Here is a 15,591-nt window from a genome sequence, read left to right on the forward strand (position 1 = left end):
GAATGACAGCTCCTGTCCTACAGAGTCGTCAGAGGATTAAATGAAATCATGTGTATCACGTGCTGAGCAGAGTCCGCACGGAGAAAGGACCACTGAATGTTTTGGGCGCTGAGCCCTCTCTGTTAGCCACATATGGGTGTCTGCTCTGTGGGTCCACTATAATCTGGTGTGATCCCAGGTCAGTATCCTCCTGGGTCCCTCCATCTTGACACACTTTACATCACCACCCCCATGTGATGAACCAGTGGGAGCTCAATGGGGACCAAACAGACAAACCAACTGCACTTGCCACCTGCCCTAGGACAAGTCAATAGACAATCACAGCACCTGTTCCCCAGGCCTTGGGATTCCGCACGTCTGGATGTTTACTGAGCACCTGCTGTGCACCAGGACCCGAGACAGACGTGAATGCACTAAGCATGCTCCCTGCTGTTATGGTGCTTGTAACCTAGTGGGAAAGACAAATAATAAAATATGTACATATACAAACAGAAACACATAAAATAAATAATTACGAATGAACAGAGGGCCAAAGGAGAACAGAAGAGGAGATTACTAATTTGGGGGCCTCACAAGAGAGACTCTTAGAAGAAGGCACATGTGAGCGGAGAGCTGACGATGAGTAAGATATGCCCCAGCTCCCCTCCCCACAGGCAGCTGCATCAATCTTGGGTACAAAGGCTCTCGGCCACCCTGAGAGGGAACCCCCCAGCTCCCCAACATGCGGAGGTACTTCTTACTCCATCGCACTGCAGAAAGTCCCCCAGGGGTCCCTACCACACCTCCCGGGAGCTCCCACCCCCACCCACCACTCCTCCCAGCTAATAACACCTTCCTCACCCAGAGCCAGCTCCTCTAATGAAGGCCCTGTCCTCAATCAGCTGGCCTGGTAGAACCTGCTGGGCCAGAAACACACTTGTCCATTCTGTGTGGCTCTAAGCTTTTGGAAAAGTTGTACCTTCCCCACAGCCACCCCACCCTGGCCTTCCACCCCTTCCTTCCACTCCCCGGCACTCCTGGCAGCCCTGGGGCAGGGTAGGGCTTGATGGGAGGTAGAGTCTACAGTACTAAGGCTCCCTGATCCATCATCTCTTCTTCGCTACCATGGCCTTAGACATGGTTGAGAGCAAAAGAAAAAGGGCAAAGCAGAGAGAGACACAGAAGCAGAAAGACCGACAGAGATAAAAGGAGAAGCATTGAGAGGTGGAGAGGGAGGCAGCGTGAGAAAAAGCATGAAAGAGAGAGAGAGGCAAAGAGGTGGGAGGGAGACAGAGACAGGCACTGGAGAAAGACACCCAGGTGTGGGAAGAAAGAAGCCAAAGAGACAGAGGAAGAGCCAGGGAGCACAGGGAGAGGGTGGGCAGGAACCTCGAGGAGAGTGCTTTTCCTAAAATGCCAGCAGGGAGGGAGCAGCCTCCGAGGCCCCCACAGGGAGGTGGTCACAGAAGCCTCCAAGGGTTGGGGGGAGCATTGGTGCTGGAGAAGTCTCTTGCCCCAAATCTCACACCGATGGGGAGGCCACCGGAGTGTGGGAGCAACAGATGGCCGGGGATTAAGATGGAATTAACCTGAGGCATCTGATGTGCTACAAGAGTGGGTGCGTTCCAGGCAGCAAACAGACACTGGGATTTTCCACTCTGTGACAAACCTCCTAGACCAGCCAGGGGAAGAGCTGTCTCTGCTCGCCCTGCCCTGCCCGGGCGGAGCTCTACCCCTTCCATTCCACAGACGCGTAGGTGGCCCCCCCACCCTGGTGCATCAGGCCCAGGCAATACAGAGACTAGGGAGGTGCAGGCACAGTCTCGGGAATCCAGGTCAGAAGGGAGAGGGGAGGGGAGCAGTGATGAGCCAGCACGAGGCCCAGACAGAGGCCCTCAGCACCCAGGGAGGGAGATGTCCTCGCTGGTCTGGAGAAGCAGGAGGCCTCTGGCAGTACTGGTCTTGATAAGTCTGGAAACCTGCTGGAACTGGGGAGGTCAGGAGGAGGGCAAGGACAAGGGGTGGACAAAGTCCTCCAGATGTGCCAGCCCGGTAGGAGAACCCGAAAATTGCCCCCTGGGGCTCGTCCAAAGGATAGATTGGAGTGATTGCAGAAGGCCCTAAGTGCAATGCTAAGATGTCTTACTTCACCTCATCGGAAAGGAGGGGTCATATATGATTTTGACTGGAGGGGTCCTAGAACAGGGCTGTACTCAGCATCGAGGAGTCCTCCTTTATCTAACTCACTGAGTGAACTTCAACAGGTCATCTGCCCTCTTTGGGTTCAATTTTCTGGAAAATAGGCTTTAACCAGATTAGTATTCTATTCTAGAATCAAAGAAAAGTTTGTGTGGCATCTTCTTTTTTTTTTTCCCCCCAGCTCACAGTTGTGAAAAACAGCCATCAAGATGAGCTGAGAGGCCCCCCAGCCCCGAGAGTCCAGAGCCAGGAAGGAGCTGTGTCCCTCCTTCACCAAGGGCTCCTTCACGTGTGCCCGGCCTGTGGGGCGTCCGGCTCTGCCCTGCTCCCACCAGCCTGCACCAAGCTCCCCAGGCAGCTGAGGCTGGTGCCCACAACGGCATCTCCCTCCTTCCAGAGTCAAACAGCAGTAACAGATTGCAGCAACCACAACAGAGAATCAGGATACCGACACTCACTTTAATGGGACTACATTATACCCCAATCATGAGTTCTAAGACTCTCAATTCACTTAGTCCTCACAGCTACCCTCAGCGGGGGGATGTTGGTATGAACCCCACTTTAAATGATTAAAGCGGAACTGGGAAGAATGTCTCCATATGAAGGACGCAGAAGAGGCAACTGCATGGAATGGGCTGCCTCAGGATTTACCTTGAAAAAGCATTTGCCCATTGAGTGCTCTGATTTCACTCACATGGTATATTTAAGCCCAATAAAAGTAAACAATTTTGAGAAGACAATAAACCAAACCCTGCAATAATGCTGATTTGAGGGGTCCTTGATGAGCGCTGATGGAGATGGGGGAGTCTACAGCCCCTGGGGAAAGCCTGCTGGGGCGGAGGTCGGGGAGGCCAGTGAGACCCTGAGGCTGGGAATGTGCTTCAAATCAAAAGCAGGAGACCCTCTGCTTTGGAGGGTGGTGAGGAAGGCCAACAGAGCTGAAAGGCAGCTCTTTTGATGAAACTGTTTCTCATCATCTCACATCCACCCCTTTGGCTGCTCCCTGCAGGAAGGGCTGTTAAACTCACCCTGGATGCCGTAAGAGAAGGGGAAACACACTGCAGCAAGTTGGGGAGGTTTTTGCTGGAAAGTCTGTGCCCAACCCCCACCCCTAAGGAAGAATGGGTTGGCCAGAGCTTCTGGTCCAGGGACTCCCATCCCAGAGGGTCTGCCTCCCCCTTCCTCCTGGCTCTGTAAATCAAGATGGGGCATTGAGTCAGGCCTACCTGACTCTCTAAACCATTCCTTCCCCTGCTTGCGTGCCCAGGTGGCCTGAGGACAGAGTGAATCCAGCGAGATCAGAAGGACAGTCTTTGAAAAGCACACACGACTGTAATAATGTGAGGCTGTCAGAACCCGCCTTGTTCTAAGAGATGTGAAACACTCTAAAAGCAAAGACAAAATGTGAAGACCAAAGGTATGGGGTGGGGGGGGGGTCCATGTTTCTGACTCCTTCTATTTATCCCTCCCTTTCTTCCCCCTCCCCTTGTTTTCAGATCAGGAAAAACAAGAGCCAGCTCACGTTCTTCTAGTAAACAGCAGTAGGTTGTCTCCCCCGTCTGAGAGGACAGGGCTTCACTCTGGGCAGGAGGAGTCCAGGCGAGGAGGGCTGCAGAGCCACCAGGCTCCGGGTCCTCGCTCAGCTGAACGCCCAGTGGGCCCAGCCAGGCAAGTACAGGAAACGGCACTGTGTGGACACAGCCCCTGCCCTCAGGGAGCTCTGGGAGGATGGGGACGTGGGAACCCGGAGGCACAGCAACCATTACAGACAAGCGATCAGAGCCAGCTCGGAGCCTCAGACTGGGAGGGAACAGAACAGAGAGAATGCTGATGGGATGAGGGACCATTCAGCAAAGTTTCCCCAAAAGGGGATCTGGGCAAATTGGAAAAGGGAGCAGGGACTTGGTCAGTTTGTTCATTTATTCATCTATTTTTCCAACAAACATCTGTAGCACCTACTGGAATGCAGACACTGCTGAAAGACTGAGGACACAGACATGAACAAAACTGGACAACCTCACAATCCAGTAGAGAGAACAGACATGTCCACAAACAATTGCCACCCTGAAATAAGGGCCGCATCCAAATATGGACAAGTCAGTGTGTGCACAGAGAGGAGGGACTGGGACGTCAACCTGGGTCACGTGTGAGGCTGGAGGCTGCCGGGCAGACAGCAGGGGAAGGCACACCAGGAGAGGGGCGTGTACAAAGGGAAGAGAAGCCTCACCTGGCTGAGGAGGTGGGTGCCAGGGAGAGGAAGGTGAGGAGGGAGGAAGGCTGGGCCCAGACTCCGAGGGCTGGGAATGCCCCCCTGCGGGGTTTGAGGGACGCTGGAGGATGCTGGCAGGAAATGATCTTACTAACCTGAGACAGAGGGACAGGATGGGACTGGTGGGGGGGGGGGGGACACAAGGTGTTGAGCCAGGATGGAGGGTGAGGAAGGGGAGGGCCCAAAGTTGGGGTTGGGGAGGCGGGTGGTCTTGGAAGGAGCAGGGGCTCCCTCAGTGTCTGAAATGAGGCCAAGTCTTAATGATGTTGTACAAAGCCCTCCCAGGAGACAGAACGTTGGACACATCACTGTGTCCCACCAGCAGGTAGTTGGGAGCCAGGTGCCCCTTGGCCACGGAACACTGGATCAGGTTCTGGGCAGCCTCCAGCGCTGCAGCATTGGGTGGCTTTTCTGCAAAACACATTTAGCCCATCAGTCACTAGGGTCTTGAGGTTACTTGCCTTGACAGGGACAATCACCTAGCCCAGTCTCCTTCTGTCCCCACCACCACCACCACAATTGCCAACAAATTCCCATAAATTTCTGCAGCCAGGCACAGTGAGAAAACAAGATCATTGTGTTCCCCGATTCTTCCTTGCAAAGCTTCTTCTAGAAAGTCCCAAACCGCTCTGAAAAAGAACTGCAGCTCAACACACCACTTCTTAACAGTCACCATGGGGCAGACAAGGCACCACCGGACCATCCATTGTTTGGCCATAACAGACCACGGTGCTCCCCAACGCTGTTGCTGTGGTTACCAAGGAAGACGATACATTTGCCAACAGTGCCGTAAAAACATCAAAGTTTGCAAAAGATTTTTTTCTCTCTTGCCCCATGCTTGCCTTGGGTATGGTTATACAGAGAGATGGAGCTGGCATACCCAATGGATTCGGGAAAAATGTTCTGCCTGAGAGGGACTCCTGGGCACCTGCCTCCTGACAGTGTCAGGATCAAGAGTCCCACTGGCACCACAGTGCATCTTTTCCCCACTGCTTCCCAGACATTTCACATAATAATTCATCACCCAGAGACCCTCTGCCCCACATTCACCCCTTACCTACAAAGTTGCCTATGAAGGCAATTCCTAGGGCAATATCATTGTATCCGTAAGTGTGAGAGCCTTCGATATGCCAGCCAACTCCTTCATACACACCACCATCCTGGCCCACCAGGAAGCTAAGGTCAGGCAAAGGAAAATGGAGAAAGTCACTCTGGGGAGGAGAATTGGCTTCATTCACTCCTTGAATCATTCATTCATTCTTTCATCCATTTATTATTATTCTTATTATTACTATTTTTATTACTACTACCTTATGTGCCAATGTGAACAGAGACAAAAAAACAAAGGCAAAAAAAAACAACCATAGCCCCTGAACCCAAGAAATGAAGACAGACAGCGACAAGCAATGATGACAGCAACATCAATCTACTGCAACATGGTGACACTAGTACAACGGAAAGTGATTTTTCTTCTGACCCCGTTGGCACTTGCTTCTTTTTGTTTTTTTGTTTTGTTTTGTTTTTTGTTTTCTTAAGCTCTTTATTGGAATGTAATTGCTTTACACTCTTGTGCCAGTTTTTGAGGTACACCAAAGTGAATCAGCTGTATTTATACATATATCCCCATATCCCCTCCCTCCCACGACTCCCTCCCACCCTTCCTATCCCGGTCCTCTAAGTCATCACCCATTTTCAAGTTTATCTCCCTATGTTATGCAACAACTTCCCACTAGCTATCTATTTTACATTTGGTAGTGTATATATGTCAATGCTACTCTCTCACTGCATCCCAGCTTCCCCTACGCCCCCTTCCCCCAACCCCGTGTCCTCAAGTCTATTCTCTACCTCTGCATCTTTATTCTCGCCCTGTCACTGGGTTCATCAGTATCATATTTTTAGATTCCATATATGAGTTAGCATACGGTATTTGTTTTTCTCTTTCTGGCTTACTTTGCTCTGCATGACAGTCTCTAGGTCTATCTACCTCATTGCAAATAACTCAATTTCATTCCTTTTTACGGCTGAGTAATATTCCATTGTATATATGTGCCACATCTTCTTTATCCATTGATCTGTTGATGGGCATTTAGGTTGTTTCCATGTCCTGGCTATTGTAACTGGCACTTTCTTCTTGACATGCTTTCTTCCCTGGTGTTCCTTGTTTAGGACTCTGGTCTCGGCCCTTTCTGTCTTCTCACTCAACATATTCTCCCTGGACAACCATCCAGTCCCATAGCTCCAGTTACTAGCTCTAAAAACCAACATGTCCAAACAATCTGCAATCTCCTTCATCAGAAAACTGGGCATTGTCTTGAATGCCTCCCTTTCTTTCTCCCAGCCCCATCCAATCATTAGTCATGGCTTGTCAACTGTTTCTCCTGTTCTTTTTATTTACTAATGCATTTATTTCATGATTTTTATACATCTCTATTGGAGTATAATTGCTTTACAGTGTTGTGCCAGTTTCTGCTGTACAACAAAGTGATCTACTATTTTAAGTTCCTCCACTTCTCTCTATGCCGACAGTTGCCACACTACTCCAGGTCACCTCCACCTGCTGTCTGGATCATTGCAAATCTCCCTGCCCAGAGTGGTCTTGCTAAAATACAAATCCCATCGTAGGGCATGGCTTTCCAGTTGCCTTTCAAATACAGTCAGTCTGTCGGGACCAACACGTGATGTGGCTCCTGTGGGTCTCTCCAGCCTTCGCTCTCACCATTCCCCTCTTTGGAATCTGTTTTGAGGTAGGAGTTAAGTGTCTTTCACCTATGCTCTGTCTGGACTCCAGGCCCTTCGGTATGCTGCTCCCCTTGCCTGGAACTCTGCTCATCCTTCTTTGCCTGACTGACCCCCACTCCTTATCCATGTCCCAGCTTGGATGCCTCTCCCTCCAGAAGCCCTGCCCTGACACAGTTCAGTCCCCCAAAGTCTTGTTAGAGGTTCACCCTGTGCACATCCTCTTCCTCATCCTTCACGGTGCCAAACACTCAGAATCGTCATTGCTTGTTTACCAGCCTCTCTCTCTGCTCCACAAGGGAAGGAACCATATTCATCTTGCTGAGCACCAAGCACATAGCAGATACCCAATAAATATTGGTTAAAAAGTAAGAAAATGGTGAACGAGCAGGTGCTCTGTCCACACTGACCACAGTAGGTACCAGAATGAGAGAGGCTGCATCATGAGGCTGCAGCAGGACGGGGCACCGTCACAGGCTTCCAAAGTCAAGGAACGGGAATCAAGCCAGTCCCCAAAGAATGAATGAAAAAGAAAAACTAACGTTCCCTCAACTTCTGGCACTTTCCATTTGGAATTTCCACATTTACAGTCAATTCTCTATTATATGTGCTTAATAACCATAGTAAGGCTGTGGAACACCCTGCAAAATGCAGCAGTAGTTTTCTTCTGTTTGCAAAGGCTGCTTTTAAGGTGGGAGTTAAGAGGAGAAAGGCAGCCAGCCCAGAACGAGACACATGCAAAAGCAAATCCACCTGAGACTTGTAAAATTTGTTGTGATTAAGCCACAGATGAATAATTGATTCTTTTCTCTTGTAGGTTATCACTGAATCACTTTGCTGTACACCTGAAACTAACACGACATTGTAAATCAACTCTATGTCAATGAAATTAAAATTAATAATAATAGTAATTGAAAGTTATCATACTCTAATCCTAAATCTCTTCTATAAAAATTCCAAGGCATCTTCTAAGTAGCTTCTGCTGGTCTACTACCTTAATGTGTTTCTTTACTATAGACCTGGCATTAAAAGAACCAAAAGAGAACATTTTTTTATTTCACTCTATATCTTTAAATAGATAAGCTATTGTTGTCCCTTCTGTAGAGAGGAGGCAAAAAGGAGGTCCAGAGAGGTTAAAGGTTCTTGTGTCTACAAATGGGGTAAACAATATCAGAGGTATTTAAGGATTTTAACATCAGAGACAGCAAGTTTGGGGTTGGGCCAGATGGGGGTAGTGGGTGAACTGGGCCTGTGTCTCTGGCTGGTTGGAAGGGAATGCATTAAAAGGACACAATCCTTCAATGGCCTCCCATAAGAATCTCACACTCTTGCTTTATCACTATTGTTTTAAGTCTTCTTTTCAGAGTCTTCCCAACCACTCATGGAGAACATGCCCACGGGAGATAACCAACCCTGCTATGCTCTGGAAGATCCTCAGTCCAGGAACTTCCCTGGCGGTCCAGTGGTTAAGACTCCACTCTTCCACTACAGGGGGTGCAGGTTCGATCCCTGGTTGGGGAACTAAGATCCCACATGCAGTGTGGCGTGGCCAAAAATATAAAAATAAAAAATGAAGCTTGCTCAGTCCAGAATCTTGCACAAATAATAATACGATGTCTTATGTAAAAGCACCTGGCACAAAGGAAGAGCTCAGTAAATATTGGCTCCCTCCCCAAGCGTCCCTTCCTACAGCCTTGAAGAAAAGGAGGGTCAAGTTTGCACCCTCTTACTTACTGATATGCGATGTCACAGAAGTCCTGTGTGTCCATGTGATAGGACTGTATATCTCGGATGCGGATCTGGCAGTCCATGGATATGTTGCAGGTTGCCCCAACGGTGTGAATGATGATGACATATTTGGCTGGGAGTTTCATTGCACGGCAGTGTGTCTGTCTGGCTTTCCAAGCTGACCTTGTGATGATGTTGGGGCAAGCTGTGGTGAGGGGAAAAACCAAGATGATGGGAATTCACCTGGGCCCACATGTGGACAGTCTCACAACCACAGGCCGGTTGTTCCTCAGTCTCCCTAACCTCTGGTACCCACTGGCACATCCAAACACGTGGGATTCTGTGAGGTTCTGGGACGGTCCAGATAGGGATTGTCTAGGTCAGGTGGCTGGAGCAAGGGGCAGAGGCAAATTCTACAGGTTCTGATAACAGCTATGGAAATCAGCATGTGAGCAGAAGGGAAAGGACTGCTGATCATATAGAGGCATTGCCATTTTATTCAAAAAACAAAGTATACCGACATGCTTGAATATGCAATGCAAATAAATGCAGGTGTGTGTACGTATGCAACAGGGTCAATACACAGAAATCAGCTGACTCTCTGAACTGATCACGCATATATGGAAATAATTTGAAATCTCTAAAGAACTCTATAAATGTTAGAGTTATCATTATTGAAGATAGCACCTGTCTGAAAGCAAGAAAAACTTTAGAGATTGACAACTAAGAAAGCTTAATAAAAAGTATCCTTAAGTCCAAGAAAAGGTCCACTCTAGCAGAGAGTGTTAAACTTCTGAAAGTGCTTATAATTGTACTGGTTTTAGGTTGCTGCCTGTTCATTCCAAAATAGTGCATAATTTTCATTATCCAGCTTCTTGGAATATTCACACTCATGTCTGTGTAATCTGTGAATTCAAGTTTTTCTCAGTGCTGTGGTCATGTTGAGATTTGGCTTATTTTTGCATTTGGGAAATGTGTGGGTGTGACAGAGATTGTGTGTGTCTATATGTATTCATGTAATATGCACAAATATGTATATATGTTTAACCCACTCCATTTTCATGCTTTATTCTTCTATAGCCCTCATGCCATCTGACATCATACATATTTGACTTGCTGATTTCTTCACTTTCTTTCTCCACTGAATTGTGCAATTTTGTCTGTTTTGTTCACAGCTACATCCTCAGTATCTGGAAGAGTGCCTGGTATGCTGTAAATATTTGCTAATTGAGTGAAAATGTGTGTACATATATATTTATGTCAAGCCTGATTCTGTGGCCATATGGTTCTAGTGGAAAGGAGAGGAGGCCAGCAAGATAACCTCTCAGAATTTTCGAAATCTCAGCGTGAGATGTTCTTGGTCAAAGAAACCAATGAACACCAATAAGAAAAAGCATTCCCTACAGTAGTTGGATGGTAACAGGGAGGAGGGTGAGGCAGGACTGAGGGGCTTTACCTTTCCTGGGCGTCAGTGGCTGTTGAGGGACCAGGCAGCTCTCTTCTTTCAAGAGAAGTGGCTGAATATACCTAGGTGACAGGTGACCCTTCTTTATGGCATAGAGAATCAGGTCCTCTGCAGCTGATAAGGCAGCAGGGCTGGGACTGCTGCCTGAAAGAGGATGACATGGAACACAGAACTGTAAGCAAGAAGCTCCAACCTGGTCTAGACCTGGAGGGAGGATAAGTGACCACCTGAGTCTGAATAACTGATGGATGGGAAGAGAAGAGACTGGCCCAGCAGCCAGGACAGAGGGGCTAAAAGGCAAGGAAGTGCTTGCATACAGCTCTTAGAAACCAAGTTGGTGATCTCTTCCAAGTACCAAACTAAACTCTATCCAACCATCTCCAGGTGGAATCACTGGGAGAGAGGGAAAGCTACATACAGTGGGAGGCCCACCTGACCAAGTCAGGAATGGCCTAGTGTGGTGACAAGTGTAACAGTATTTACTTAGTAGCCTTCACAGTCAGACATGTGGCCAAGTGCTCTTTACATCCATTAACTCATGTAATCCTCACAGGAAAACTCTGAGATAAATGCTATGACTACCCCCAGGTGGCAGGGGAGGATCCTGGCAAGTGCCAGTTATTTACCTCCTGGCTCTTAATTCCATTCCTGCTCTGTGCTCTCCTTTGTTTTGCAGGGGGCTAGAAACCTGCACACTACATTTCCCAGACTTCCTTGCTTGCCCGCTGCTGGTTGGCTTCTACCAATGGAAGACGCTGGAGGAAGAGAGAAGCCATGTTTTTCTGCCTCTGCAGCCTCAGCCTCAGGGTCAACTTCAGACTCCAGAAGTGACGGCAATAATTGTGAGCTCAAGCAGTGGCAGTGGTGGCTTCAGCAGTCTCACAGGAGTGTGGACCAGAGAGGAGAACAAGGCCCCAAGAGTGCCATGTCACAGAACCCAAAGGAGAAAAGAACGTCAAGAGAGGGGCCATCATCGAAGAGGACAGTATGATGTAGGCTGAAAAGACAAGAGTGTTGAGACAACAGAGCAGAGGAGGAGAGTGTAGACAAGTCCCTGGCAGAGGGGCAGAGGGGATGACCATTACCTAGCTTATTGCCAAAGAAGGCGAGGCCCAGGGAGACGTTGTTGTAGCCCCGGGTGTGCATGCCTTGGACGTTCCAGCCGACACCTTCATACACCTTGCCATCGTCCCCAACCAGGAAGCTGTCAGGCAAGGACACATGATTTAATGGCAAATTCCTGTAACAGGAAACTTCACACCCATCCTCTAGATGAAGGGAAAAGAGTTCTAGAGGCTCAAGAATACTGTGCTTCAATGACATAATGGTGGGAGGGAGGGGGATAACATATTTTAGACTTTGGAGAGATGCAAGAATATATTTTAAATTTTGTGGTGACTTAGCTTGCATGGGTTTTCCAGAAGCTCACTTTAAAATACTCATTTGGTTCAAAGTGGAATTTGAATGTGTGACTCTCAAGAACCTGAGAACATTAGTTCAACACTTTTCAAGGGCGTGAGAATTCATTCGTTATGTTTTTAAATTATAGATCCAAGCACCTGAACACTGAAAGCAATCCACCGGAATTCAGGGATTCCTTTATGTTCCCTTTTTCTTCAGTTTCGTCTTAGGAATTCATAAGCTCTTCTTTATCTCAGAAATTTGTTTAGGATGTTCCTCTTCTCAGTTTATTTTTTGAAGCCAGTGTACCTATTTTTTTGTTGTCCTACCTCCTCCTTTCTTTCTACCTCTTTATAACTTTCTCATCCTCCACTTTCCGATTACAGTCTTAAAAATTGATGTTTTCACAACTCTTGCCGTATTCAGCTCTTAATAGGTCATGAACTTCCACAACAAACTGAGCACAGAAGGAACACTTCCCCAAAGTCACCAAAGATCCAGAATGGAGTCGGGCTGACCTCCCACCCTGTGCTGACATCGGCCTGAGGACCAGGTAGGGGCCTCAGGGTGTCCACTGTGTCCCTGGCTTTGCCGGGATACTTTCAGCAGGCTGCTCTGTCCCTGCAGGCTTTGGTCAGTCCAATGTGAAAATAGCCCCCATGGCTACAGCAGCTGCATCATACAAACTGGAGACTGTTACACTGCTGCCGCAGAAACCTGACTTCGAGCTGCAGTGGCTGAGGTAGGCAACACAGCAGTGACAATGGCAGGGTAGTGGGGGCACTAGTGGTAGGGACAGCAGCTGAGCTGTACTGAACATAGCATCCACAGAGGATGGACAGGAAGAGCCCCCACCCTGGCCCCCAGGGGCTCTGGTGGCTACAACAGGGGCCTCAAGCTGCTCTTACTTATTTGCAGCTAAAAACAAATCAAGAAGAAAACATGGGTTATCCAAAGTGGATAATTCAGAAAGCATTTATGTTTGTCTTTAGAAATCAGGGGTTTAGAAACACCATTCCCTCTCTCTCTCTCTCTCTCTCTGTCTTCATCTACAAATACATATATATCCTTACTCTTGAAGGCAAGTGAGGAGGTTGTGGGCCTTCACTCCACTGATAAGCCTCAGAGTGGGTACTCAATACACAATGGAAACATCTCCTTGCCTCACACATCTGCTTTCAAAACGGGGCCCTCTTTTCTGCATCCCCAGTGGGAAATCTCCTATGGGATCCCAGTCTCACTGTGAGGTGGCCCTTCAGGGTACCTGGTGGAGATTGCCTCTCGGGGTAAAAGCCCTGTCTGTGTGCTGAAGTGGAACAGGCAGGACTGGGAGGCAGTCTGGGAATAGTTCTAGGTCCACGCTCCCTTGCTGAGAGACTTTGAGCAAATTCTCTAACTTCTCCAGACCACAGCATTCTCACCTGTGACACAGGAGTGGTAATATTTCTCTTGTCCATTCCTCCAGGTGGCTGGGAGAGCCTACTTGAGTAATACTTGTAAAGACCTTTGTAAACTGAAATGTTTTTCAAGCTCCAAGGGGGCAACTGTACTTATTACACCATCTCCCTTACTTCTTTCCAGGAGCTCCCAGCCACCAAGACCACATCCAAATACATGGCTCACTAGGACCCACATGCCACAACTACTGAGCCCACATGCTGCAACGACTGAAGCCCACGCACCTAGAGCCCATGCTCCACAACAAGAGAAGCCACCGCACTGAGAAGCCCACACACTGCAACAAAGAGTAGCCCCTGCTCACCGCAACTAGAGAAAGCTGCGCGCAGCAACGGAGACCCAACACAGCTAATAAATAAATAAATAAATGAGATCAGAGGGTCCTCCTCATGACCCCTGGGGCATTTGGGATTTTGTTTGTATTAGTATTTTTTATGCATTAGAAAAGCAACATGAATGGGAAATTAAGAAAAACAGAGAAGGGGGAGCAGGAGGCCCCTTCAGAGGGATAACTCAAATGTGGGCTCCGGGGACCCCATCAGCCTCTTACTTGTAGGCCACATCGCACCAGCCTTTGCTGTAGACCGAGTGGGACTGCAGGCCCCGCAACTTCTGGCTGCACACTTTCTGCTCCTGACACTCTCTTCCCGTGACCTGGTCCAGGATGACATAGGCTACAGGCCGGGTCAGCTGGTCCCTGCAGGTCAGAGATCTCGCCCCCCACTCCTTGCGGGAGACAATGGTGGGCACGCCTGGTGAGGGGGAATCACAGGCTCGCATGCTGAGGTCCTGCCCGTGCCCACCGCAGGCTGTCCTGAGTCCTCCATGATGGGAGAGGCCCTGGGAGGAGGCCTACGCCACCACAGCCGCCCCTTCGCATCTCCTTATCCCGTTTAGACTAAAACAAATCCCTGTGCAGACTCCACACTCGGCCTGGGAAGTCAAGTGGCCTTTTTCTCCAAACACTTCCTCCTGTGCTTCCCTGGAGGACTTTTCCCATCCTCACTTCCTCTCTGGCCTGCTTCTGCTCCGGCCTGCAGAAAGCAGCCCCAGCCACGCCCCGCGCCCAACCCCAGGATTCTGAGCCAGCTTCCCGCGAAGCACATCAGCACGGATGCGTGCAATGTGTGGTCCCCACAGGCGTCTGCCCCGGTGCCTGACTTGTCTTCTGTCGGCTGTCCTCGCAGAACATGGCCCTCTGAGGAAAGCTTTGCCACTCTCCCCAAACCGCCCTCCTCACGTTCTCCGGCCACAGCCCACAGGATGCCCCGTGAGCACTGCGTGCAGGCCTCCCGCTTTCAGATGAAAGTGCACTGTGGCTGTGAGAGCCCCACACAGGACCCAGGACCACCCCCCCCCACCCAGGCCTCCCTCACTATCCTCACTTGGGAGCTCCCAAGAGCTCTCTGAGGGATGCAGTGTCTCCACCCTGAGAGCTGGGGACTGGGACCCTTGTCTTTTCCCCTGGGTTTCCTCTCCTTCTTGGCATCTGCCTTTGCCTAAGGACTCAGGACAATCCAGGCGAGGAGCTAGGGTTCCCCCCAGCCCCATCTACCCAGCCCAGCCATAGTGACGTCCTGAGAAATACTTCTGGTCCCCTAAGAAGCCCCAGGCAACCCCCGAATGGCCTCACCATTGCGACTCTTGTGAATGAGCTGCGAGATGCCACCAAATGGGTCCAGAAGCTCCTCTGACAGCCCTCTGGCTCGGGTTTCATTCCAGAACAACTGTAGGGAATCCCCTGTGAAGGAACATTGCACTTGGTGATGGTCCTTGGAGACCACCTGGACCAGCTCGTAGGTAGAGGCTCCACATCCATCCTGCCCCCCCAGCCCCCAGCCTCTTGGCCTCCCCAGGTCACCTGACTTCCTCTAGGAAACAAGGAAGAAGAAAACCACAGATGCGTCTGGCCTCCCCCCGCCTCTGTCTCTCACACCTGTCCCAATGAGGCTTTCACCCTCCCTCCATTTCAGGCTCAATGCAGTCTCTCCTGCCTCCTCATCTGAGCAGCTCTGCCATTCCCGTTTCCCCCACATACGCATTAATAGATCAGAGTGTCACGTGCCAAGATGGTCACCATCATGTTAACACGTATTCATATATTAAACACCTAGTGACCCAGACAGCAATGTCACCCACATCACCTCCCACAGGCCAGCTCTGTAATTTATGAAGCACTTTCAAGGCACTATCAGCTTTGTGGCTTAAAACAACTTCTGGAGATAAACAAAGCAAATTAACTCCTCCCTCTATACAGATGAGAAACTGAGGCTCAGAGAGATTATTTGTCCAGGACGATATGAGTTTTCAGCTGTGGGCTTGCATTCCAGCACAGGCTGCCTGACTCCAGAGCTGT

At 49.4% G+C, this 15,591-nt stretch overlaps 1 protein-coding gene across 12 annotated transcripts in view; it reads right to left on the minus strand.

Annotated features, from left to right (window-relative positions):
• Positions 1-800: 800 nt before the first annotated feature.
• LOC130846330 (peptidoglycan recognition protein 3-like) overlaps positions 801-15,591 on the minus strand; it is a 37,001-nt gene continuing 22,210 nt past the window's right edge. For 7 of the 12 annotated variants that reach the window (XM_057724527.1, XM_057724560.1, XM_057724544.1 and 4 more), the window contains 7 exons: positions 14,869-14,976; positions 13,786-13,987; positions 11,462-11,580; positions 10,368-10,520; positions 8,918-9,116; positions 5,505-5,623; positions 802-4,858 (listed from right to left, as the gene is read on the minus strand). In XM_057724527.1, coding sequence (XP_057580510.1) covers positions 4,680-4,858; positions 5,505-5,623; positions 8,918-9,116; positions 10,368-10,520; positions 11,462-11,580; positions 13,786-13,987; positions 14,869-14,976 — 1,079 coding nt within the window. In that variant the 3' untranslated portion in view covers positions 802-4,679. Of the gene's footprint in view, positions 4,859-5,504; positions 5,624-5,664; positions 8,816-8,917; positions 9,117-10,367; positions 10,521-11,461; positions 11,581-13,785; positions 13,988-14,868; positions 14,977-15,591 lie in introns of those variants that run through there. The other 5 variants (XM_057724586.1, XM_057724578.1, XM_057724552.1 and 2 more) reach the window with 4 other exon arrangements.

This window comes from Hippopotamus amphibius, chromosome 1 (genome assembly GCF_030028045.1).
Source record: "Hippopotamus amphibius kiboko isolate mHipAmp2 chromosome 1, mHipAmp2.hap2, whole genome shotgun sequence".
NCBI classification, from domain to species: Eukaryota; Metazoa; Chordata; class Mammalia; order Artiodactyla; family Hippopotamidae; genus Hippopotamus; species Hippopotamus amphibius.